Source organism: Bubalus bubalis, chromosome 23, assembly GCF_019923935.1.
Source record: "Bubalus bubalis isolate 160015118507 breed Murrah chromosome 23, NDDB_SH_1, whole genome shotgun sequence".
Classification (NCBI taxonomy): domain Eukaryota; kingdom Metazoa; phylum Chordata; class Mammalia; order Artiodactyla; family Bovidae; genus Bubalus; species Bubalus bubalis.
This window is the reverse complement of record NC_059179.1, coordinates 14,537,702-14,563,087: the sequence shown is the minus strand read 5'-3', so window position 1 is coordinate 14,563,087 and position 25,386 is coordinate 14,537,702. Positions and strand designations below refer to the sequence as shown.

At 42.4% G+C, this 25,386-nt stretch overlaps 1 protein-coding gene across 7 annotated transcripts in view; it reads right to left on the bottom strand.

Moving 5' to 3' along the window:
- Positions 1–19,465, bottom strand: part of EXOC6 (exocyst complex component 6) — a 191,561-nt gene extending 172,096 nt beyond the window's left edge. For 2 of the 7 annotated variants that reach the window (XM_025274102.3, XM_044935318.2), the window contains exon 1: positions 19,263–19,462. In XM_025274102.3, coding sequence (XP_025129887.3) covers positions 19,263–19,378 — 116 coding nt within the window. In that variant the 5' untranslated portion in view covers positions 19,379–19,462. Of the gene's footprint in view, positions 1–5,534; positions 5,709–6,009; positions 6,162–19,262 lie in introns of those variants that run through there. The other 5 variants (XM_006073686.4, XM_025274103.3, XM_006073685.4 and 2 more) reach the window with 5 other exon arrangements.
- Positions 19,466–25,386: the final 5,921 nt, after the last annotated feature.

The window sequence follows — 25,386 nt, the reverse complement described above, 5'->3', positions numbered from 1 at the left end:
TAGAACCAGACATGGAACAATGAACTGGTTCCAAGCTGGGAAAGGAGTACATCAAGAGTGTATATTGTCACCCTGCTTATTTAACTTATATGCAGAATACATCATGTGAAATGCCGGGCTGGATAAAGCACAAGCTGAATCAAGATTGCCAGGAGAAATATCAATAACCTCAGATATGCAGATGATACCAACCCATGGCAGAAAGCAAAGAGGAGCTAAAGAGCCTCTTGATGAAAGAGGAGAGTGAGAAAGTTGGCTTAAAACTAAACATTAAAAAAACTAAGATCATGGCATCCAGTCCCATCACTACATGGCAAACAGATGGGGAAATAATGGAAACAGCGACACACTTTATTTTCTTGGGCTCCAAAATCACTCTGAATGGTGACTGCAGCCATGAAATTAAGACACTTTCTCCTTGAAAGTAAAGTTATGACAAACCTAGACAGCATATTCAAAAGCAGAGACATTACTTTGTCAACAAAGGTCTGTCTAGTCAAGGCTATGGTTTTTCCAGTAGTCATGTATGGATGTGACAGTTGGACCATAAAGAAGACTGCGCACTGAAGAATTGATGCCTTTGAACTGTGGTGTTGAAGAAGACCCTTGTGAGTCCCCTGGACTGCAAGGAGATCAAACCAGTCAATCCTGAAGGAAACCAACCCTGAATATTCATTAGAAGGACTAATGCTAAAGCTGAAGATCCAATACTTGGCCACCTGATGCAAAGAACTGACTCCTTAGAAAAGACCCTGGTGCTGGGAAAGACTGAAGGCAGGAGGAGAAGGGGGCAACAGAGGATGAGATGGTTGGATGGTATCACTGACTCAATGGATATGAGTTTGAGCAAGCTCAGGGAGATGGTGAAGGACAGGGAAGCCTGGCATGCTGCAGTCCTCAAAGCATCAGACACAAATGGGCGACTGAACAACAACAAATACACATTTATGGGCTTCCCCAATGCCTCAGCAGTAAAGAATCTACCTGCAATGCAGGAGACTCAGGAGATGCAGGTATGATCCCTGGGTAGGGAAGTTCCCCTGAGGAAGGAAATGGCAACCTACTCCAATATTCTTGTGTGAAAATCCCCATGGACAGAGGAGCCTAGTGGGCTAAGTCCAAAGGAGCACAAAGAGTCAGACACACTGAGCAAACACATGCACCTAAAAACAGAGCCCAAAATACATGAAGCAAAAACTACCCATTGCCCAATAATGGGCAGAACAACAAGTAGACGATCAAAAGGGAAGTAGAAGACCTGAACAACTATAACCTAATGAGACCTAAGAGACATCTATAGCATCTTCCACCCAATAACATCAGTATACACATTCTTCTGAAGTGAACATGTAACATTCTCCAGGACAGACCACATGTTAGGCTGTAAAACAAGCCTCAGTGAATTTAAAAGGATTGAAATCATACAAAATATGATCTCTGACCAAATACAACGAAATTACGCATTAGTAACAGAAAGGCATTTGAGAAATTCACAAATATGTTGAAATTTAACAACATACTTCTAAATAACCAATGACTCAAAGAACAAATCACAAAGGAAATTTAAAAAATACTTTGAAATGAATAAAAACAAAAACACACAATACCAAGACTTATGAGATCATGTTAAAGTTGATAAAATTGACAAACTTTTAGCTGGACTGACTAAGAAAAAGAGAGACACAAATTACTAAAATCAAGAGTAAAAAAGGGACTTTCCTGATGGTCCAGTGGTTAAGACTCTGATTCCCAATGCAAGAGGCCCAGGTTCAATCCCTAGTCAGGGAACTAGATTCCATATGCCACAACTAAGTCTCTCACAGCCAAAAAAAAATAATAAATAGAAAAGAGTAAAAAAAAAAAGTCAGTACCACCAGTCTTACAGAAATAAAAAAGGTTATAAGGGGATGCTATGAACAATTCTGTGATTCCTAGGTGGTTCAGTGTTAAAGAATCTGCCTGGCAAGCAAGAAATGTGGATTTGACCCCTGAGTCAGGAAGATCTCCTGGAGAAGGAAATGGCAACCCACTTCAGTATTCTTGCCTGGGAAATCCCATGGACAGAGAAGACTGGTGGGCTACAGTCCATGGGGTCACAAAAGACTCAGACTGAACACACACACACATGAACCATTTTATACTAACAACCTGATAACCTAGACAAAATGTACAAATTTCTAAAATGACACAAACTACCAAAACTGATGCAGTAAGAAGAGAAAATCAAAACAGACTTGTTATAACAAGAGACTGATCAATAATCAGAAACCTTCCAAGAAAGAAAAGCTAGATGGTTTTAGTGACAAATTCTACCATCTATTTAAAGAAAAATTAACACTATTCTTACACAAAGTCTTCCAAAAAGTGGGAGAATAGGGACACTCCTCACTCATTCTATCAGGCCAGCTTTACTCTGATATCAAAGCCAGCTGAAGACATCACAAAAAAAGAAAATTAGGTACCAATATCCCCTGTGAATACAGATGTAAAAACACTCAATAAAATATTAGCGAGCTGAATCCAACATGTTAAAAAGATTATACTCTATGACCATATGGGATTTATTACAGGAATGTAAGAGTGATTCAACATTACACACATATATACATAAATATGGTACACCACATATAGAGAAATAAAAACACATTCATCTCAATTGAGGAACACTAACCAATAATAAGGTATTACTCTCATACCAAAACTAAAGACGTCACCAGAAAATAAAAGACAAATAGCTCTTATGAATATACATGCAAAAATCCTAAACAAGATACTAACAAATGGAATCTGAGAAGACTCTTGAGAGTCCCTTGGACTGCAAGGAGATCCAACCAGTCCATTCTAAAGGAAATCAGTCCTGGGTGTTCATTGGAAGGACTGATGCTAAAGCTGAAACTCCAATACTTTGGCCACCTCATGCAAAGAGTTGACTCATTGGAAAAGACCCTGATCCTGAGAGGTATTGGGGGCAGGAGAAGGGGATGACAGAGGATGAGATGGCTGGATGGCATCACCGACTTGATTGACATGAGTTTGAGTAAACTCCGGGAGTTGGTGATGGACAGGGAGGCCTGGCGTGCTGCGATTCATGGGGTCACAAAGAGTCGGACACGACTGAGTGACTGAACTGAACATATAAAAAATGATTATACACTATGACCAAGTGGGATTAATTCCAAAAATGCAAGGTTGATTTATATCTGAAAATCAATTAATATAAAACACCATTGTGATACAATAAGGAACAAAATCCACACGATCATAATGGATGCAGAAAAAGCATCCGAAAAATTCAACACTCCTTCATAGTAAAAACACTTGACAAACTAGAAGGGAATAACCTCAACCTGAAAAACAGCATCTATGAAATTCCCACTGCAGTATACACAGAATGCAAGTTGTTTCACAACTTCACCAACACGTCGTATGGTCAGTCTTTTTAATCTTTATTTTTTACTTTTATTTTTATTTTTGACTGCACTTAGAGGCTTGCAGGGTCTAAGTTCCCTGACCAGGGACTGAACCCGGCCCAGCAGTGAAAGCACACAGTCCTAACCTCCAGACCACCAGGGAATTCCCTACATTTTTTTTTTTTTTACATTCTTGAAACATTTAAATTTTCCCATAATAAGTTTTTTTTTTTAATTTTAGTGTTAGCATTTCACTCAGTGAAACCTCAGGAATAAAAGAGCATTGGCTTAAACTCTGTTCAAGAGAAAGGACTGCTAGCAGTGCCTTACACGGGTGTGTGCAGGGCCTGCTTGCAAATGAGAGATGACAAGAGTATATATAGAGTAAGTATGAGTCAGTGTAGTTCACTAAAGAAACGAGTGTGGGTTTCAACAAAGTGAGTAGGTGATACAAATGTCACCAGCGAAACAGAATGATACCACCACCAATACATATATTCTATTTGTGTTACAAAAATCTCAGTGTACAGTTGACCCTGAAACAATGAGGGGATCGGGGCCGAGGACCTTTCATGAAGTGAAAAATCCACATATAACTTATTGTCCATAAAATGGGTTCTTCTATACCCCAGGTTCGGCATTTCCAGACGCAACCAACTGCGGATCCTGTAGTATCACAAAAATACGTTAAGTATGTATTTTTTCTATTTGGCCGAGCCACGAGGCTTTCCGGATCTTAGTTCCCCACACCAGGGGTCAACCGGGCCCCCAACTCCTCCCCCAGCGGTGAGAGTACAGAAGTTCCCACAGTTGTTGCTGTTTAGTCGCTAAGTTGTGTCTGACTCTTTTGTGACCCCATAGACTGTAGCCCACCAGGCTCCTCTGTCCACGGGATTTCCCAAGCAAGAATACTGGAGTGTGCTGTCATTTCCTTCTCGGGGATCATTTAGACCCAGGATCTTCCTCAACCGAGTCTCTTGCGTCTCCTGCATTGGCAGGCAGATTCTTTACCACTGTATTTACTATTAAAAAATTACAGGTATAAGTGAATTCACACAGTTCAAATCCATATTGTTCAAGTCAGCTGTAGTTAAAATTTTTTCTTCTAAATTAATTTCACCTGCTTTCAATGATCCCGCCTAGTACACTTTCTCAAGAAGAAGCACCTCTTTCCTAATCAATACTATTTTCAAAAATGGACTGTTGTAGTAAGTATACCACACACTATACTCCTTCAGTTTCACCATGCAGTGAGGAAAACAAAGCTTCCTTTAAATGTATGAGTTCAACTTTCATTAGCAAATGCAGTTTTTATAAAAAGTGTTATACTGAAAAATTAAGGAAATGCACTAATCATATTTATATCATAGAGGGACCTTCATGTGACAAAAATGTATCATGTACCTACTACATGCTTAGGCATACAGGAGTGAACAAATAGGCAAGGTCTCTAAATTCCCGGGCTTTCTGGGTATCTAAACACGTACCCCTCCCCTGTCTACAAATAAAAAAATCGAGGTCCAGAGAAGTTAAATGATTTGCCCACGACCGCACACTTCATCAGTGCTAAGACTAGTGTAAACCAAGAATCCAGTTCTCTGTAGTCTCAGGGCAAGGTGGATTTACTTTGTACTACAACCACAGGTCCACATAATGACAATAGCACAGTGAGTCCCAAGTTCCCTAAGTGAATAATAATTTCATTATCATCACACCGAAAAATGAAGCCTTATATTTAAAGAGCAGTCATTCTTGAAGAAAGTGGCTAACACTCTAATGGATCACTAGAGTGCCTGTAGGGCAATAGATAGTCTGGAATAGTCATTGTTCTTGTACTATTTTTAAACGGTGGAGATTCTTTTTAAAATAAACGGGGAAATGCATGCTAAATTAAACATTCGCAAATAAATAAAAGCTTCCCCGACTCCAGAGAGGCTTGCCGGGCGAGCGCACGGTCACGATCAGTCACATCAGCGCGTTCCTGAGCGCCAGCTCCTCCCCTCCCGCCCACGCTCCCTCCTCGCCCACTCTGGCGGCGCGGGAGTATAGAGAATGGTGCCGGCGACTCCCGCTCAATTTCAAGTCTCCCACGCCCTCAGCAGCCCAGCGCGCCAGCGTTTCGACCTGCGCGCGAGTCGGCACCTCTGTCCCGCCTTCTGCCGGCACTTCACCTTCGTCCCGGGCACGCCCGAGGCGGATCCGCCCTCAGCCCCGGAGCGTCGCGCGAGCCGGGAAGCCCCAAGCGCGTTCTCGAGACCCCAGGCCCCTGCCGGGGCAGGGCGGGGCGGGGCGTCGAAAACGGGGCGGTGCCTCGACTCCCGGGGTCACAGGCACCTTGGCAGCCACACCCTCCAGCTGCGCAGTGACAGCTCCCGCGGCTGAGGCGGGCCGCGCGGACAGGTGCAGTCGCCCGTGCCGCCCCGCCCCGGTCCCGGCTCAGGTCCTGGCCCGCTGCGCCTCGGCCCCCGCCCGGCCGCCCGCCTCCTCACGCACCACCTGTCGGGCCGCTTCGCGCGCGGCCGACGGCGGAAAACCCGCCAGCTTCCTGACGAGCGGCCGAAGGGGGCAGCCAGAGATCCCGAGAGGATGAGAGCTTTACCGGAGGGTGGGCCCCACGCAGGCGGTGTCTGTGCTCTGGATCTCCTGCAAGATCCGCTCGTGCTCTGGGACGGTGCCCGGACCTTCGCCGATCTCCGCCATCTTGGCTGGAAGCGGAGGAGCCGGCGAGGCGCGGCGCCGCGCGGACCGCGGGGGCGAGCAACCTGTGGCGCGAGCGCGAGGAGGCGGGGAAAGGGGCGGGGCGATCGGGGAAAGGGGCGGGGCGGGCGGCGCTGGGGCGCGTGGAAGGCCGCGCACGGGCGCGCGACCGGGTCACTGTCCCCACACCTGGGGGAGGCCCAGGTGCTGCCGGCCGCTGTGCGGAGTGGAAACGGGCCACCTCCAACTCTCGCCCGGTACTGGCCCCCCAGTTGCTGTCTAGTAATTGACCCTGCTTTAAAAGCATAGATCCCTGTATTCTGTGTTCAGACCCTGTTCTAGCATATGGGATTATTTCGTAATGAGGCAGATCGACAATAAAGGCTACGGGAATGTTTAACGAGGAGGCATTGGTGGTGGAGGGTCAGAGAAAGGAAAACTCAAGAAAAGCAAAATGGTATGTGGGAGTAAGATTTGTTTTAGGAATGAACCTAGAAGAACCCAGCTGGCGAACAAGGACGACCGCTCTGAGTGGATTCCTGTTCCTGCCCGCGGAAAGTTCACAGAGGCCAGTCTACTTGGAAATAAATTATAAGCGCCAGAAAAACTAAATGACGTAAAACAAAGACATTTTATGGCAAAGATACAAGAAATACCCAGTGCAGTGTGTGATTTCATGCCAAAGTCCTTGAATCCAAGTGCCCCCAAGTTGCTGTGGCTGGGATGAAGTGGGGAAGCCCTTGAGAGAAGTGGGCTTCAGAGAGATGGGAAGGACAAGCAGGTGCTTGGAAGAGTCTCGTTTATGGGACTGCTGAGTAAACCAGTTTGTCATGATCAAATCAGCGACTGAGGAAGATTAACCAGAAAGAGAGTACATAACCTAGCCCTGAGGGACAACTATTTTCTGGTCTCCGTTAATCCAGAGCTCAGCATGTCCCTTTGAATCAACCAAGCTCTTTATTATACAGCTGTGTAATTCACTCCAGAGAGCTTTTTCTAGAAGCTTTTACTACTTCCATCCTCCTTCTACAAAAATCCCGCCGAACAGTTAAAAGCATGACTTCCGAAGATGAGTGTGCTCAATTTAATCCCCTAGTCGTTCACTCTACAGCGGGTGACATTGTCAGAACCTAGTCCCTTTATAGTTAAGTTTCCCCATCTGAAAATGACCATGGTAGTGTCTACCTCATTTTGCTGTCCCATGTTGTGTTAGCTTTCTATGACTGCTGTAACAAATTATCACAAACTTAGCTTAAAACAATTCAAATTTATTATGGTTCTGTAGGCTAGAAGTCCAATACAGGTCTCACTGGGCTAAAAATAAGGTGGCAGCACAACAGTGTTCTTTCCAGAGGCACTAGGGCAGAATTTATTTGCTTATGCAATTCAGCTTCCAGAGGCCACCCACATTCTTTGGCTCATGGCCCCCTTCCTCAGTCTTTCAAGTCAGAAATTTTGCATCTCTCTGACCATTTTCCTATAGTCATATTTCCCTCTGACTCTGACCTAAGCCAGAAAAGATTTTCTGCTTTTAAGGACCCATGGCATTAGGTTTGACACAACTATAATTCTGGATAATCTTCTATCTCAAGGTCTTAACATTAGTCATACCTGCAATATCCCTTTTGTCATGTAAGGTAATATATTTACAGATTCCAAGGATTAGATTGTGGACATTTAGGGGGAACCATTATTCTGCCTATTGGGACCATAGTAAGGTCCCAATAAACTTTACTATCATATAAAAATGTCCTTCTTCCTATTAATCTGAAATTTCTGTCCTCCTTGGAAATTTCAACTCAAATTTAATCTCCTTCATAAAGATTTCCCTAAGGAATCAGGCGGCTCAGGGGTAAAGAATCCACCTGTCAATACAGGAGATGCAGGTTCGATCCCTGGGTCAGGAAGATCCCCTGGAAACAGAAATGGCTACCCACTCCAGTGTTCTTGCCTAGAGAATTCCATGGACAGAGGAGTCTGGCAGGCTATAGTCCATGGGGGTCACAAAAGAGCCAGATACAACTTAGCTACTAAGCAACAGCAACAAGAACTATTCCTTCTTGTTGCTGTTGCTTAGTTTAATTAATCCACAAAACCTTCTCACTGACTCTAGGTTGAAGTTAGCCCATTTACCCACTCTACCAACAACTGTTTTAATAGTGAGCACTTGTTTTGATTGGTTCTTTCTTATAATTTGAATTTTGTTTGTTTTTGTACAGTTGACACAGAACAGAAATACATGGCTGACTTCAGTGCAGGCTAACTTGAAAGACCAAAAAAGCTCTGCTACATCCACATGTTTATTCTACCAAGAAACCCTATCACAAGCCTGTTTCCACTGTCTTTTTTTTTTTTTTTTTTTTGACCATACTGGGCAGCATGTAGGATCTTAGTTCCCTAATCAGAGATCTAACTGACACCCCCGGCAGAGTCTCTTAACCACTGGACAGCCAGGGAAGTCCCTATTTCCACTGTCTTGATAGTACAAGAGAACCCAGATCTTCCCTGGGAAATCTCACTTCCTCAAGCTGTGAAAACATACAGAAAAAAAAATTTCCCAAGTCCACCAGCACTTTCATATCATGTTAAGGTCCTTAAGTTCAGAGATGCCCCCCTTTTGTTTTAGCTTTCCAATTTCTTATAGTTCCTCCTAGAGTTCTGCACGTGACTGAGAGAAAGCTGGAGGGGTCTTAAAACCAGACAATGCTGAAGTTCTGAAGCCACTGAAAAGAGTTCAGGATGACTTAGAAAGGGGTTCCAAACAGATCTGAGCCTAAGGCCAGAGTTTAATTAATCCATTATTGGTAACAATTAGAAATTAGAACAATATCAAATTGTAAAAAGTTAATTTCTTCAAACTTGATCTTTATACAGTTGACATTAAATATCACATCTTATAATGTGGTATATTCAGTTGCCTTGATAGAAATCTGCAACACAAACAGAAAAGGTTACCTCAAATTCCCTGAGGTTCACCATCAGAGTTTCACTGCAAGAAACTATACTTACGGGCTTTTGTTAGAGGGTATATAGTTTATATATATACATAAACTTCACCCATTCCTCTGGTTATTTAAAATTTTACTCTTGGGTCAAGTCAAATCCCTGTACCCAGACCCCAGCATTTTGGCCCTTCCCCCAATTGCTTTTTATTGAGTAGTAAGAAAAAAGAAACAAATTTTTTTCTTGGTAGACTGAGTCCTCAATTGCTGAGGCACCATCACCCAGTATTAGCACATCTGAGATGCAGGTTCAGCTCTTGAGAGGGAAAAATAAACCTTTTGAAAACTGAACCTGAAGCCAAACATAAGATCTGAGGACAAATTTTATGGTGTCCTACAAAGAGAACAGAGAGCCAGTTCTCTCTGCAGGAAAAGGCAGGCTATCTTAGATGATGAGCACGACCAGAATTCATTGCTCTAAAGAGTAAAGCAAGGTGAGGAGAGTGGGACATATGACAGAAGCCAGCTTCTTAACTTGGCGATCAGCTTCTAATGGGGCGTTTCATTTCAGTGTTCATTATCCAGACCTTTCCCTCTTCTCTTCTCCAACCCTGATGCAATCTATCCAAACCCAGCTCTAAATGCCCTTGCCCTGGGAAGCCAACCCTACTTACATACTCCTCACTCCTGACCTGTTTCAACACCTGCCCATAGGGATTACCTCAGCATTGAGTAGCAGTCTCTTCCCCTTAATTCAAGATGAAAGGAAGTCCATTTACCACGTCTTCTAAAACAGCTCTAGCTGGTTCCCTCTGTGACTTCTGGTAGATCCGTTAGTACTTGAAGTTTTTGGGTAAGAATTTAAAGTTTAATGTCCTAAATAGCTCAGTATGTAAATTTTAATTATGGACATAGATATAACATGCACATTAATGTGAAAAAAGGCCTAAAGTGCTACATATCTAGGGACTTCTCTGGTGGTCTAGTCAATGGATAAGAATCTGCCTTCCAGCGCAGGGGGTGTGAGTTTGATCCCTGGTTCGGGGAACTAAGATTCCATGTGCCACAGAGCAACCAAGTCTGCATATGGCAACTACTGAGCCCTGATGTCACAACTGGAGAGTCCATGCAACGAAAGACCCTGCATGATACCACAAAGAGCCTACACACCACAACTAAGACCTGATGCAGCCAAATAAATACATATTTTAAAAAATAAAGTGCTACATTTCTAAAAGTCTCCGAAATACAGAATTTCAGCTATAAACCAAAATAATCTTAATAGCTATTTACTGAGCACTATTTTCTAAGCCTTTTATATTATCTAATTTAACCCTTACTAATTCATAATTGTATTGGTAATTAAGTTAGTACTAATTTTACTAAAATCTAATTTCAGCCTTTGGGGTACTCTTGCTATTTCCAATTGAATTTGGAGAAACTGAGACTTAGAGAGATTAAATCACTTGTCCAAGGCCACATAGCTAGTGAGTTGGAGAAGATAGAGCTAATAAGCTGTTCTTGCTTTTCCTGTTAATAAAAAAGTCAGATAAGAAGACTGTTCTGATATTGTTTTACCCAAGGAATAAATGACTGTCAGTCTGGTCTGAGGAGGCTGGGGATAGTAGGGCACATTGGAAGACTGCACATGTTTGGTGAGTTATTTGGGGAGCAGTGGACATTGATTTCCAGAAATCCACCCAAAATTTCTCTTCAGGACTCCTGGGAGGGAAAAAATACCAGGAAGACTGACAGGGCAGGAGACGTACTCTGTGTCCAGTAGGAAACTAATCAGCAAAGTAAAGGTTTAATCTGTAAATAAAATCTTAGTCACTAAGAACTTATACTTTGAGCCACTTGTCTACAGACTAATAACCAACCTCGGGAAAGCCCCTCCCTCAGAAGGAGGCTATAGAATGTTGCTCCCCTGGTCTGGCATTTAAATGGGTTCAAATTCCGATTCATATCTTACTAAATGTGGGACCCTCTGTAAAAGAACTTAACTTGTCTTTGCTTCAGTTTCTTCAAGTGTGAATTGGGAGCAATAAAAGTCCCTGGATTACCAAGTGGTGTGGGGATTAAAGAAGATGTGCTCGTGTGTGCTTAGTCGCTCAGTTGCATCCAATTCCTTGTGATCCCACAGACTATAGCCCGCCAGGCTTCTCTGTCCATGGGATTCTCCAGGCAAGAATATTGGAGTAGGTTGCCATTTCCTCCTCCAGGGAAGCTTTGCAACCTAGAGACAAACCCACATTTCCTGCATCTCCTGCATTGGCAGGCAGATTCTTTACCATTGCATAATATAATATATCCTTTACCATCTATTAAGCAATCCACTCCGGTACTATTGCCTGGAAGATCCCATGGACAGAGGAGCCTGGTAGGCTACAGTCCAGGGGGTCGCAAAGAGTCGAACACGACTGAGCGACTTCACTTTCTTTCTTTCACCATCTATTATATTAAAGAAGATAATATATGTATAATGTTTAGTCCAGAGCTCATCCAACATGAAGCATTGGAGGTGAGGATTATCTGACATTTGTTATTCAACCAAAAAGCCCAGAATTTAGCTTCCTCTTTGGTAAAATAAAAATAAAAAACAGACACAATAATGTTCCTTTTTCTCTAATCATTAACAAAATAGCCTAATTTTTTATCAGAGCTCTCTGAACCTGAACTTCATTTTTTCTCTGAATTCTTGATTGGTGGAAACTGTCTGAAAGTTATTCTTATTGTGGAGAGGGAGCCAGGACCTTGTCTTTAGGTTAGACTCTTGGTTCTGGATCCACTTTAGTGAGCCTTCTGGATCTTGCTTCTAAGTCAAGTGCCTCTTTGTCGTCCTTGGAGACGATGCTCATCTTCTGAGACACACACCATGGTGGCCAACAAATCGTTGAGTCTGTCTTCATTTCCAGGCACAGGGACAATGTCTGTATTGTTCACCACCAGCCCAGTTACTATTTGTTAAATGAATAATCCACATGCAAATACTACTTCTCATGTTATAGTGTTGTAAAAGCATGTCTCATGAGGTAGGGTATATCTCCACAGAGAGTCCCTTCCTCATTCCTAGGAACCCCATATCAGACTTCCTGATCTTTAACCTCTTGAGAATTTGCTATTATCATTGAGATGTTTCTTAAAGAGTTTAAGAGCCTTTGCTACATAACTGCCGAACTTTATCAAAATGCAGAACACAGGGTAGTCTTTCTTGGCTCTAATCAATTAAGCCTTCCCTTTTAGCCACTCTTTGGAGAATGCCTTGACAACGTTCCTCCAGCGTCTACCTTGGTACAGTGACCCCAAGTGGCCACAGTCTGTAAGTGCAAGAGAATGTGAACAAAGCCCTGCCAGGTCTGGGAGGATTCCTTCCTGCTGCAAAACTGTGTCCAGGAATCTGTTCCATATCCCACAGGGGAGAACAATAGAAGGAAACCTGAAATTGAAGCCAAATAAAATCAGTTTTTATGAAATATGGGCTGGTCCTCAAAGAAGTTCAAAAGTAATTAGCCCCAGGTTCTCTTCATTCAACAGCTGCTTTTCTTCAAAGCTTGCTGTGTGCCAGGATCTGTGCTAAGCTTTCAGACAGAGCTGGCTCATCCGTGCGGGGCTGAAGAAGTTGCTCTTGGGTTAATACTCTGCCATCACCATCCTTTGGACAAGGGGGACTCCATCTTCATTTCGCATTGGTCCTGTAAATTATGTTACTAGTCCTGCCCTCAGAATGATGTCCAGAAAGCACCATTAACTTGCTCATCCCAAAGCTAAACATTTTAAAGTCCACTGAGCAATTAAAGAGCAATAATATTTCCTCTGAATTCCACTCTCTCTCTCTTTCGTCTTTTCCCAACAACCCCCAGCACTGGCTTATAATACCAACTATTTTCTCTTCTCTTTCCTCCTCATTGTTGCATGTTTTTTTAATTATTATTCCTCATCCTGTTCAGTGCAACATCTCCATTCCTCACTCTTTCCTCATTTAGCTTTCCTTCATTGCCTGTTGCCCTTTCTGCTTCTCCTCTCACTTGTCCTATTTTTTTTTCTCCTCTCAGCAAAAAGGATTTAGAAATGTAACTAATGTAATGAAATGATAATAACAGCTGATATTTACTCCCTGGCCACTTTTGTAAAATAGCATCCCTGGACCTCCCTATCCTTCACTCTGATTTGTTATTCTTCATAGAGTTTATTACTGGCTTTTAATTTATTTTTAGCTCTCTTCACTAAAATGTCAGCTCCCTGGGAGCAGGGAATTCCCTGATAGAGCAGGGACCATCTTTGACCACTGTCTGCCACATCGGAGATGCTCCATAAATATTTATTTACTGAATGAAGGACTGAGCATTGTATGGCTCATGTATGAGCCGCTACATTAAATACACTGTAAGCCTTCTAATAGTTCTATCTATAAGTATAGAGGCAAAATTTGAACTGGCTCCAGAGCCCATTCATTTAACTGTAAATAAATGAAACTGTCTCCCTGCTAGGAATACTTTGTTCTCAAAAAAAAAAAAAAAAAAAAATTTAACTTCTCTCTAGTGTTTCCCTGAAGATCAAGCCGCTAACAGAATCATTTAAGTATTCAGTGAAAATTTGGCAACTACATAGCCCACCGTCATCAGGAACCCCAGGCTTTCCTGGGGTGCTGCAGACATAGCAGCCCTCAGTCATAATTAGGCCCTCAGTTATTCCTAAACCGTTTCTTTGGATTCCATTTTATATCCACAACATTCGGCACACTACCCCACTCCCATAAGACAATTAGATGAGGTCATGATATTATATTAGCATCAAATATAAGCCTTAGTAAATAGGATTTTGAAAAAGGGATATCTCTCTCCCTTAAATATTTGCAACCAAAATAAAATTTACATTATTCAGTATTTCCCACCTGCCCAGAATTTCAAAATGTCATGAATGCTCATTTACTTCAACACTCAAAAGTATATATTACATTATGCTGAAATGTATATCCCAGTGTAAATTAAATATAATAATAATAATTGCTAACATTTATCAAGCATTTACAATGTGCTAGGCTGGTCTTGTGCTAAGCACTTCATATACATTAATCATTTGATATAGGTTTTATTATAATCCCCATTTTGTAGTTTTAGAAACTAAGGCCAAAATCAAACAACTAATAAATGTTATACCTTTGATCTTAATCAATGTATTTAATGAAATAAGACTTCTATGAAATCTTACGTTTCTGAAGATAAAAACAGCAAGAGCATCCTAGAATTCTACAGCTGAATATAACCAGTTATATTTTTTAGTGTGTCATCCTAAGATTTTATTGTGTTTAGGTTGTTGGTGTTTTGTTGTTGTTGTTGCTTTAATATTTCCTTTCCTAAAAGCATGTTATCTTCATTCTTAAAAACATTAAAGTCAAAGAAACTACAATATCCTGTTTGCTCTTAAACTGGTAAAACTCCACGCTCAGCTTTTGGAAAAGAGCCCAAGAGAGTCTGTGAGTACAAGTGTAAAACAATTATGTTATCATAAAACAATTGCAAAAATTTCTTCTGGTACGTCATCATGTACAATTCCCTTTTCCTCCTATTTTTCCCAGCCCTCAGCAGGGCTTTCTTTGGATACCTGCTCTTTTTCTACCTCCCACTAACATTGCACTTCTCTTCAATCTCGTTAATCTCAGTCTCAGCTCTCGCAAAAAATTTCTGAACTCAAATCGGTTCAGACATGTTACAATTTTAGGACCTGTTCTAGGAGGCTAACAACAGACGTGCAGGACCCCATGAGGCATCATGAGCCCAGGCTATATCCAGGTATGAGAGGATATCCATGGTGGGAGCAGGTCTGGCAGCTGGAAGTTCTAGCATAAATATGTCAGGGTCCTGCTACTGTGCTGTCCTAAACCACCCTCAACATGAGGATTCATATAACCACTACCAATGCACTGGAATTGATATACTAGTTGAAAACTATTAACTGTGCTCGTGCAGGGCAGCTGGTAATACTGGATAAGGCCCAACAAAGTACTAGACTTGTAGATTCTTAAAGCATGGCTCCAGACAGCCATTAAGCCTACCAGGGACACGCATGCCCCCTAGAGGGAGCAGCTGGCAAGGAGCTGGGCATGTCTAGGCCAAATGGAGCAACTGGAGTAAAAATCATAAAACCCAATGAGAAAATCTAGTGGAAATTACGATATGGTGGTAACATGATAAAAAACAGTGATGCCCAGGGCAAAAAGGATTAGGACAGCAAAACTAATTTCAGACCCCACCTGCTCATGAGTTTCAGCCTACCAAGAATCTGTCAGCCAGGAGATTTTGAATGCCCAAAGCAAAGCCAAGCTAGGACAACCCAGGCACTAGATGTAGATCTTTCTTTACATTTCTCTCTTCTCTTTGAAATTCAATCACTATCTGCATGTCTAACATCAAATACTGCTTCTCCACCAATTCAATTATTAGAGCTGCCTGATATGTCTTTATTGGGTATTTCATTGGCAATACAAATAAACCATGGAAAAATATAATGTCAGCTCCCCCTAAAACTATCTCTCCTTTAAACTTAATACTTCAGGCAGTGGTCTCATTTCACACATAGATGAAAACAAACACAGGATCTCAGGATCATCTGATCCTTTTCCACTTTTCCACCAAAACAGAAAGAAGACCAAAGGAGCTGACCCAAGAGCCCAGTGGGGAAGTCAGGCAGGAGATAGGATGGGCCACCTGGAGAAGCCTGCTCTTGGAGCAGCCTTGTATGAAATCAGGAGGTAGGGGGAAGGAAGCCTGGGCAGGTGGAAGAGATGATGGGCACTGACAGTGCTGGATGACTTGAGTCCCAGCCTCAGCAACTCGCTCACGACTGCTCAGTGGAGGAGACCCATTCTCTCAGATGATGGTGAGGCTGAGAGTGACCGGAAGGGCTGTGGAGCCATTTTTAAATGACACTAGTAGAACTCTTCTACGGGTTTGGAGTCCCTGAGGTCTCTGAGCTCACCCTGTTAGAGAAACAAACCCCTGATCTAACCCTGATCTGAACACTGACCTCAGAAACAAGGTGGGCAGGGAGATGAAGCTAACTAACAGTTTGGAATTTTACAACAGAAAATGTCTGTGGGAAAATGCCTTTCTTTTGTGACACGGAAAAAAAACTAGGAGAGCTCTAGGGTATTTTCTCTCCCTCAGTTTCCACGTACAGGGTTTCTCCCCTGCATTCCCAGCCCCATCTTCTCAATATCCTAACCTTCCCTTCACTGTCGCTCCACAAGGCCTCAGAGTAGGTCCTGTGAGTAGGTCAGAGTAGCCCTCCTGGTCAGTCTCCTTCCAGCCAAGCTCTTTTTCCACCCTCTCTGCCTTTAGAACTTGTAACTATTCAAATCTATTCAAATACTTCTGCCTTTTCTTATTCCCTGAAATGATGACTCTCTCTGGACTACCTTTTTTCCTTTGTCTTGTTAAGACTATCATTAGCTCAGAAGCTCATACAAATTAGTTCAATAAATATTTATCTAGCTACTGTGTGTCAAGTATGGTAGAAGCTTCTGCAGAGGATACTAAGATATAAATATATAGTGCCCTCAGGAATCTTTAGCCTGAAAATGGTTATAGCACAAAATACATGTGAGCCTACATACACCCAAATGAGTCAGAATAAATGCCCTGAATTCTTTGGGGCTTCAAAGGATGAAGCACTCACCTGTGGTTGATGAATCAGAGAGACTTCACAGAAGAAAGAATATTTGAGCTGTGCCTTGCAAGATGGGGCTGGATTTTGGCAGACAGAAGTAAGAGTGCAATTTAATAAAGAAATGGAACCATAAGAACCAGAAGGAAGAAAATCTCAGGGCATATTATCAAACAGTAAACACTCCAGTTTGGCCAAAATGGAAGTCCTGTCTTTATTTCCCAACCCTCATATTTGGCCACATGAGCTGACACGTTCTGTAAGAGGAGTGGACCAGAATAGTTGACATTGGAATATCAATAACATACATAGGGAAGTGCTGAAAGGCAAATGCCAGCCCAAGAAGTCTTCATCTCATCAATGATTACAGCAATTGTTTAGGAAAAGTAATTTTGGTGAATATTGTCTCAATTAAAGGTTTGTTGGGGGACTTCCCTGGCGGTCCAGTGGCTAAGACTCCATGCTCCCAATGCAGGGGGCCCAAGTTCGACCTCTGGTCAGGGACTAGATCCCACATGCCGCAACTAAAGATCCTGCGTGCCACAACGGAGACTGACGATCCCGCATGCCACAACTAAGACTCAGTACACAAGGTGGCTCAGATGGTAAATATCCACCTGCAGTGCAAGAGACATGGGTTCGATCCCTGGGTTGGAAAGCTCTCCTGCAGAAGAAAAGGCAACCCACTCCAGTATTCTTGCCTGGAGAATCCCATGGATAGAGAAGCCTGATGGGCCACAGTCCGTGAGGTCCCATAGAGTCAGAGCTCTTTGTGAAGCTAACAGTGGGCAGTCTAGATCCACTGGTGGTGACAGGCAGCACCTGGACAAAATATGTTTGCAGTGTCTGCTCTTGTGATGATGGGAGAGTGCTGTGACTGCCAGATCTAAACTGACCCTTTCCTTTAGGAGACCTAGTACAAGACCCAGGACATTTACCCTCAGAACAGAAGGTAGGACACATCCAAGAACCAAAACAGGAAGTCAGGTCCGGTACCACAGCAAGACTAGCTGATAGTTTCAAGGACGGATGAAGCCTGTAGATATTGGCCAGGGTTGAGAGACCAGGGGAGAGATGTAGAGAGGATCAGGGGTTGAAGACTAAGGGCTCTGAAGCAACAATGGCAGAGAGGCCACAGTAATTAACACATGCCCGGGCTTCCCTGGTGCCTCAGATGGTAAAGAGTCCACCTGCAATGCAAGAGACCCGGGTTCAAACCCTGGATCTGGAAGATCCCCTGGAGAAGGGAAAGGCTACTTACTCCAGTATTCTTGCCTGGAGAATTTCATGGACAGAGGAGCCTGGTGGGCTACAGTCCATGGGGTCACATAGAGTCAGTCACAGCTAACACTTTCACTTTTTCAGCCTCCCTTTATTCCCCTCTTGTGTTTCCCTTTGACTTCTGACCTAGCCACCAGGCAGATGCACAAGTTTTAGAAGGCGCTGGAACAGTATAAAGTATGTTCCACTTGGAAAAATTACCAAGTTTCCCATTAGCGAAAAGCTTTGGTTTTTTCTACCTGTTGAATAGGATAAAAAGCACCTGCCCTTATTCATGGATGTTCATGATGCTCAGATAAAGTGAAGGTATAAGTAACAGTTATAAATGGAGTTGTAATTATTTTTCTACTGTACCTACATATTGATAATTCAAGAATCAACCAATAAATACCAATAGCTTCCAATACCCCCAACCCTACCCTAGGCCCTTTGGAAAGATTCAGGATACATTTAATGCAAAATCAAATTTAAATTCAGATTTAAACCTATCTGCTCCTGGATCTTTCTGAGACTAAAAAGACAACACCAAAAAAATATCCTTTCACTTAATCTACAAATATTAGTCCACAAATATTTATTGGCTGTCCCTATCACAGTCAGAGATTGCCATCCTGTTCCCATACTGATAAGTGTCAGATATAAGCAGACAGTCAAAAAGAATGAAACTTTTTAAACTGCACATTTAACACAGAGGTATATAGTCTTTCATTTTAATTCTGTCCTTGAACTATGCAAATTAATCCCCATCTTACCAAAGACACTATTTTTTAAACTTATGTAGAAATAAAAAATACACCTCCGAGAGCACCCCATATACCCAAGAGCAGCAACAACACAAATAAGTATTCTGTGTTTTTTCCTACAACTCACATCCACATCCACTCAAATATAAATGAGTTTCAATGATACGACTAATCGTTCTCTGTATTTTTCACTAAGCAGTATTTTAGAGAAAACAAGTGAAACCTGATGTAAATAAGATGGGATATCTATTTGGAGTTGGCATGCAGCCCTTTTTGATCACTTGAAAGTCATTTCTATTTTTTAACCTTGTGGTGATGAATCATGAAACAAATATAATACAAACAATGTGGATAATTTATTCACCGTCATTTCTCTAAGGATAAAACTTTGAGATTAGGTGTATATAGAATTGCAATCATTTCTCAAAAATTATTTTTTACTGTTATAGAGAAAAGTATAAAAAGACATGAATAAGACTACTTTATCACCACCAAAGAAGAAACAGCAAAATATAAAGGAGCCCTACCTTAAAGTAGCTTCAATGGGCAGCTCAAAAGACTGAATCTCAGCCAGCACATTCTCATAGGTTTGATCTGGGTCTTCTTCCAACATTGCTCCTGATTTTCCAGCTGCAGACATCATATTTTTTTAATGTAAGACAGTACTTTATAAGAGAAATGTAGTTGTATTATAATTACGACAGGGTCTCTCTGTCCAACCAGAGTAGCAGCAAAAACTGAGCTCACTGTCTGACTTCATGCTATCAAAATCCTTGCTTCCAAGAATGTTGCACAGCTGTTGCTGTCTTGTCTCTACTTATAACATTTTACTTATTATTAACCTTGACACAGTTCAGAAAGTTCCTGCCTGATGCCTGCTGTATTTATTTACTTGTTTCTCAAATACAGTAACCGCAAACTTTGATAGGAATTAGAACAATTACACTCTAAAAAGTTATGAAAGACAATTGACTTGTTGGGGCACATATTTTAATGTTGTTTATGCTAAGTATGTGGAGAAGGAAATGGCAACCCACTCCAGTATTCTTGCCTGGAGAATCTCAGGGACAGAGGAGCCTGGTGGGCTGCCGTCTATGGGGTCACACAGAGTCTGACACGACTGAAGCGACTTAGCAGCAGCAGCAGCAGCATGCTAAGTATGTGATTAAAGTTATACTCTCAGTTATTCCTGCAACTCTACCCTTGTTCCCACGAACTCAAAAAAATAACAACAACAAGAAGAAAAAACAGTCCTCTCGGATCTGATTTTGAGGTCACTGGGCAAGCACTTTGGTCCCCCATCTCTTTCATTTCTCCACACTCTTCACTGCTGGGTGAAGTTCGACCATGATGGATCCATTCTTTTTTTTTTTTTTTTTTTGTCTCCTGTTCTAATACAAATGCTTCTGGAAGTGGTTGTATTTGATCCTTATCAGTTCCTTAGGCCTGACTGCGAGTGAGTTTGCTACATCCTTTTGATGGGAAGGGCACAAGCATGAAGATACCAGGAGGTTGAAGAGGGCTGGTTGCTGCTGAGAGGAAGAATGCATGCAAGAAGTAGAGGCCTAAAATATCAAGGGAAAATGTGGACAACAGATAGCCCCAGGTAGGCCTAAAAAAGTAAATAGGTACAAATTTCCCATTACACTTTGTGCCAGATCATCTTCAGTTCTGAGTTTAACCTCATGATTTCTTGTCCAGTACCACAGACTGAATATTTAAAAGAATGAACAGGTACTTTTCTAGTGGTTCAGTGGTTGAGTCCATGCTTCCACTGCAGGCAGCATGGGTTCACTCCCTGCTCAGGAAACCAAGATCCCGCATTCCACATGCCATGCAGCCAAAATAAATAAAGGGATGAGTCGTGACATTCTTCCATATGTGTCTATTTTTTTTTAAGTTTTTGTCAGATGTGAAAAGAAATTGAAATTCTTTCTCCTCAGAATGTACTGTTCATGTAATCACAAAGCATGTGTTATAAATTGCATCAGTTTTTCACTTCTCCCTACATCCATACCCTTGCCAGTGCCTCACCAAGTGTCCCTTAATGCTCCAAGACTTTGGGCCTAGCCCTGCAACTCCTGCTGGCCAATGATATATGAGCCGAAGTGGCAGTACTTGAGCTCTAAGCCTAGGCTTTGCAAACATGTTTCTCTTTGCCCTCTTACACCTCTGCTATTGCCTGAGAAAAACACGTCCTGGCTGGCTTGCTGGTCCAAGGAGGAGGAGAGGCACATGAAGCAGAGCCATCCCCATGGATCCACACAACTGCAGGAAGAAGTACATTTTCCCATCCAGCTGCAGCATCTGATACAGAGCTGCTCACCCCAGCCTGGGCCAGATCAGCCGTGCCCCACATCCCCACAGACACAGGAAGAACAACGAATGATGGGTCTTTGCAGCCACTAAATGATGGATTATATGAAGCAATAGCAAACCAATGCAGCATTCTTCACATCAATCCCACCAACAGGCTCAACTCTTAAACCCTAGTTTTCCTCCTTGGCAGAGTGGAAGAAATGCACCAGGAATATGTCATACACCATTTCCTCCAAGAGGAAGTAATCATGGCCTTCTTCAAGACTGACACAAAACAGTAACTTTCTGTCTGTGTTAAAATCATTTATACGGGGAGAATGGCATTGAAACATGTATAATATTATATATGAAACGAATCGCCAGTCCAGCTTCAATGCATGATACAGGATGCTTGGGGCTGGTGCACTGGGATGACCCAGAGGGATGGTATGGGGAGGGAGATGGGAGGGGGGTTCAGGATGGGGAACACGTGTATACCCGTGGTGGATTCATGTTGATGTATGGCAAAACCAATACAATATTGTAAAGTAATTAGCATCCAATTAAAATAAATAAATTTATATTTAAAAAAAAAGAAAAGAAAAGGAACAGAGCTTCTTAGGAAAAAAAAATCTTTATGTGCAAGGTTTTAAATTTATGGACTTCCCTGGTGGCTGACAGTAAAGCGTCTGCCTACAATGTAGGAGACTCGGGTTCGATCCCTGAATTAGGAAGATCCCCTGGAGAAGGAAATGGCACCCCACTCCAGTACTCTTGCCTGGAGAATCCCATGGATGGAGGAGCCTGGTAGGCTACAGTCCATGGGGTTGCAAAGAGTCGGACACGACTGAGCGACTTCACTTTCACTTTTCACTTTAAATTTATACCAGATTATCAGATTATCTAAAAGAAGAATGTCTATTTGATTTGTATTTGTATTTTTCATAACACTTAATGCATTACCCTGTAGGTGCTCAAGAAACGCTCACTGAATGAATGAAAGATGGACAGCAAAACTACAGGCTGAGAGGTAGTTCTGCCTTATGAGGATGTGTTTGGTCCAAATGATGCAAAAAGATGAGACTTCCAGATAGAATTGATCAGACTGTGAGAATACATAAACTCATGATGGGAAATCATTCTTGTCATGAGAATGTTGGTCATCACTTTATTATATTGTAGAGAATAAACACATAGGTAAGGCCACATACTCATGAACATATACCCATGATGACCTACCCAGCCTTAAGTATAGCATAGTTTAAAAATTGACTTTTATCCCCACATAATGCAAATTTTTATTTTTAAAATTTTCAAACTTACAGAAGAATTACAAGAAGAATATCATGAACAGTCAGATAACCTTCATCTGATTCATCCATTGTTAACATTTTGCTACATTTGCTTTCTCCTTTTCTCTTTGTTTACTCAAGGGGATTCGGTAATGTGGGCATATGCTTTTAATACAAATAGTGATAAAAGTGTGTTAATTTAAATAGAGTATTTTTAGAACAGTGTTACACTGTAAAGTAGTATAATTAACAAACCACAATAGCTTTGACTCATAGTTACTGCCCGACCCTGTTCCTACTGCATAGCGCTGTTATTCTCTTCCTGTAGAGCCAACCCCACCAGGAGACTCAACGTCTTCCTGGTTGCCTCCATCCGCCCTTCAGCTCTCCCCATACCTCCTCGACTCCCACCCGGCTCTCTTCTGCTCCTCCCACTTCGGTTAAGTGAATTTTTTCTCTGCCTCTTACTTTCTTGTAAGCCTTGTAAGACGTAGGCTACAACTTCCTGTTTCCACTGACTAAACCAGCATCTTCCTTTTATTCAAAACTTTCCTTGAGTGCCATTTCCTGCCGGAAGTCAGCACAGATTGAATGAACAGAAGAGAATCTCCTCCCAAGAGAAACAGTCAGGAAAACAACCTCCCCTATCCCATAGTGCTAACAACAAATTCACCAAATAAGGAAAAGAAAGGGAGGTAATGGAAAAATTTTAAACAGCCATATTCCAAGATACCCATAAAAGAGAATGGGGAGTATGACTGGAATGTTCCCAGTCTCAACCTTTAGCCCCACCTCCCAGCTGCAGCTCAGACTCTTCTACTACTCTCTGGAGTCAAGTCTGACCACTGACGGGAGACAAGTACGTAGCTCTACGCCAGTGACTCTCACTGGGTGATCCTGTCTTCTCCCAACCATAGGGTAATGCCTGCAGACATTTTTGACTGTCTCAAGCTGAAGGTGGGTTGGAATCCAGTGAGCAGAGGCTAGAGTTTCTGCTAAATGCACAGTACAGTCCCCTACAACAAAGAATTATCTAGCCCCAAATGCCAGTAGTGCTGAGGTTGGGAAATCAAGCTCCAACTGGATCTTGGGGACACACCACCAAGCTATGCCCTGATCCTGGGCCCCTTTGTAAGTATTTTTTTTCTTCTCTGTGACTGAGTCTTTGTTTTATTAATCTGCTAGGAACACTCTAGAATTAGAAACTGAGTCTTCTTTAAAAAGTAAGTTTATTATTAAAAAAGAAAAATCTCGGTCAGTTTTTTGCATCCCTCCCTAACCAAAACTGGAATCCCACCTCCTAACTCTGCATTGGAACCACCAATGGGAAACATTATGCTCATGGGTGTCATTGGCACAGGTGCCCCTTTTGCAATTTGCAGTCTCTCGGAAATACCTGGTAGCCTGGGGGCAAGGCAGGGGTGGCCGAAAGGTAGAAGGTACCCAAAAGAGGTGGACTAGCCTGACAATTCTCACCAAGAGAAATGGTTCTCAGTTCTCTTCAGAGCTGAAATCTGAGTTCCACCCTTTCACTCCTACTCCATTCTTTCCTGAAGAGGTAGTTTCCTCACCTTTATAGGTAATTCTTACACCTCTGTATGTTTTGATGGGTCCAGAAAAAAAAAAAGACTTGGCTACCTAGGAATAGAAGAGAATTTCATAATATAATAAAAGGAGTCTATCTAAAAAAAAAACCAACCCTGACCAGACTTCCCTGGTGGTGCAGTGTATAAGAATCTGCCTACCAATGCAAGGGACACAGATTCCATCCCTGGTCCGAGAAGATCCCACATGTGGTGGTACAACTCAGCCCATGTGCCACAACTACTGAGCCTCTGCTCTAGAGCCTAGGAGCCACAACTAGTGAGGCTCATGCACCTGGAGCCTGTGCTCTGCAGCAAGAGAAGTCCAGGCACTGAAACTAGAGAGCAGCCCCAGTTTGCAGCAACTAGAGAAAAGCCGGAGCAGCAACGAAGACCCAGCACAGCCAAAAATTAAATAAAACAAACAAGTCTCTTGGATTGCAAGGAGATCAAACCAGTCAATCCTAGAGGAAATCAACCCTGAATATCATTGGAGGGACTGATGCTGAGGCTAAAGCTCCAATACTTGGACCACATGATGGGAAGAGCCAACTCATTGGAAAAGTTCCTGATGCTGGGAAAGATGGAAGGCAGGAAGAGAAGGGGATGATAGAAGATGAGATGGTTGGATGGCATCACTGACTCAATGGACATGAGTTTGAGCAAGCTCTAGGAGATGGTGAAGGACAGGGAAGTCTGGCATGCTGCAGTCCATGGAGTACACGACTGAGTAACTGAAAACAGCAACAATACAAACAAACCTCGTTAACATCTTACTTGGTGACAAAATGTTAAACATTGGACTCCTCAGTTCAGGGAAACAACAATCATTAGCTCTATTTGAAACTGACCTGGAAGTCCTAGTGATAAGGCAAGATAAAGAAATAAAAGATATAAAGATTGGTAAGAAAGAAGAAAAACTGACATTTGCAGAATCCACGGTTGTATTATATAAATACAATAAATATCTAGGAAGCTGATGTGCTAACTAGGACTTGAGAGTCTATTGGGCCGCAACTGAAAGTGCTAACAGGATTTTAAAATATTAGGGAATGACACGGCCCAAGATTTCAGAAAGGCAGAATGAGGATTTCCGATCCCAGTGGAGCCAGAGGTCAGGATTGAGTTAGGGATCTATAAGATGAGCAAAAGCACAAGAAAATCTAGAGCAGCCTGGATGGGTGGGAACGCCTGAATGGTTACCTAGGATGACCTTTAGCTTTTGCAGGTACTTTATAAACTCGTCTGGCGTGGTGAGTGGATGGGCTAGCTTTTAGGGTCGGGGTGATGCCATAAGCTGCAGCAGCTCTTTGTATGTCATATACCACATAACTGACTTTCGCATCGGACTTGCTGCCTTACCATACACGTCTGACAGTGTAACTTGAAACACAGGAACACTGCCTAGGCATAAGACCTGTGCACAAGAATTTCCACTTCCTCCCCCATAAAACGCAACATGTGAGCGTCTAAACTCC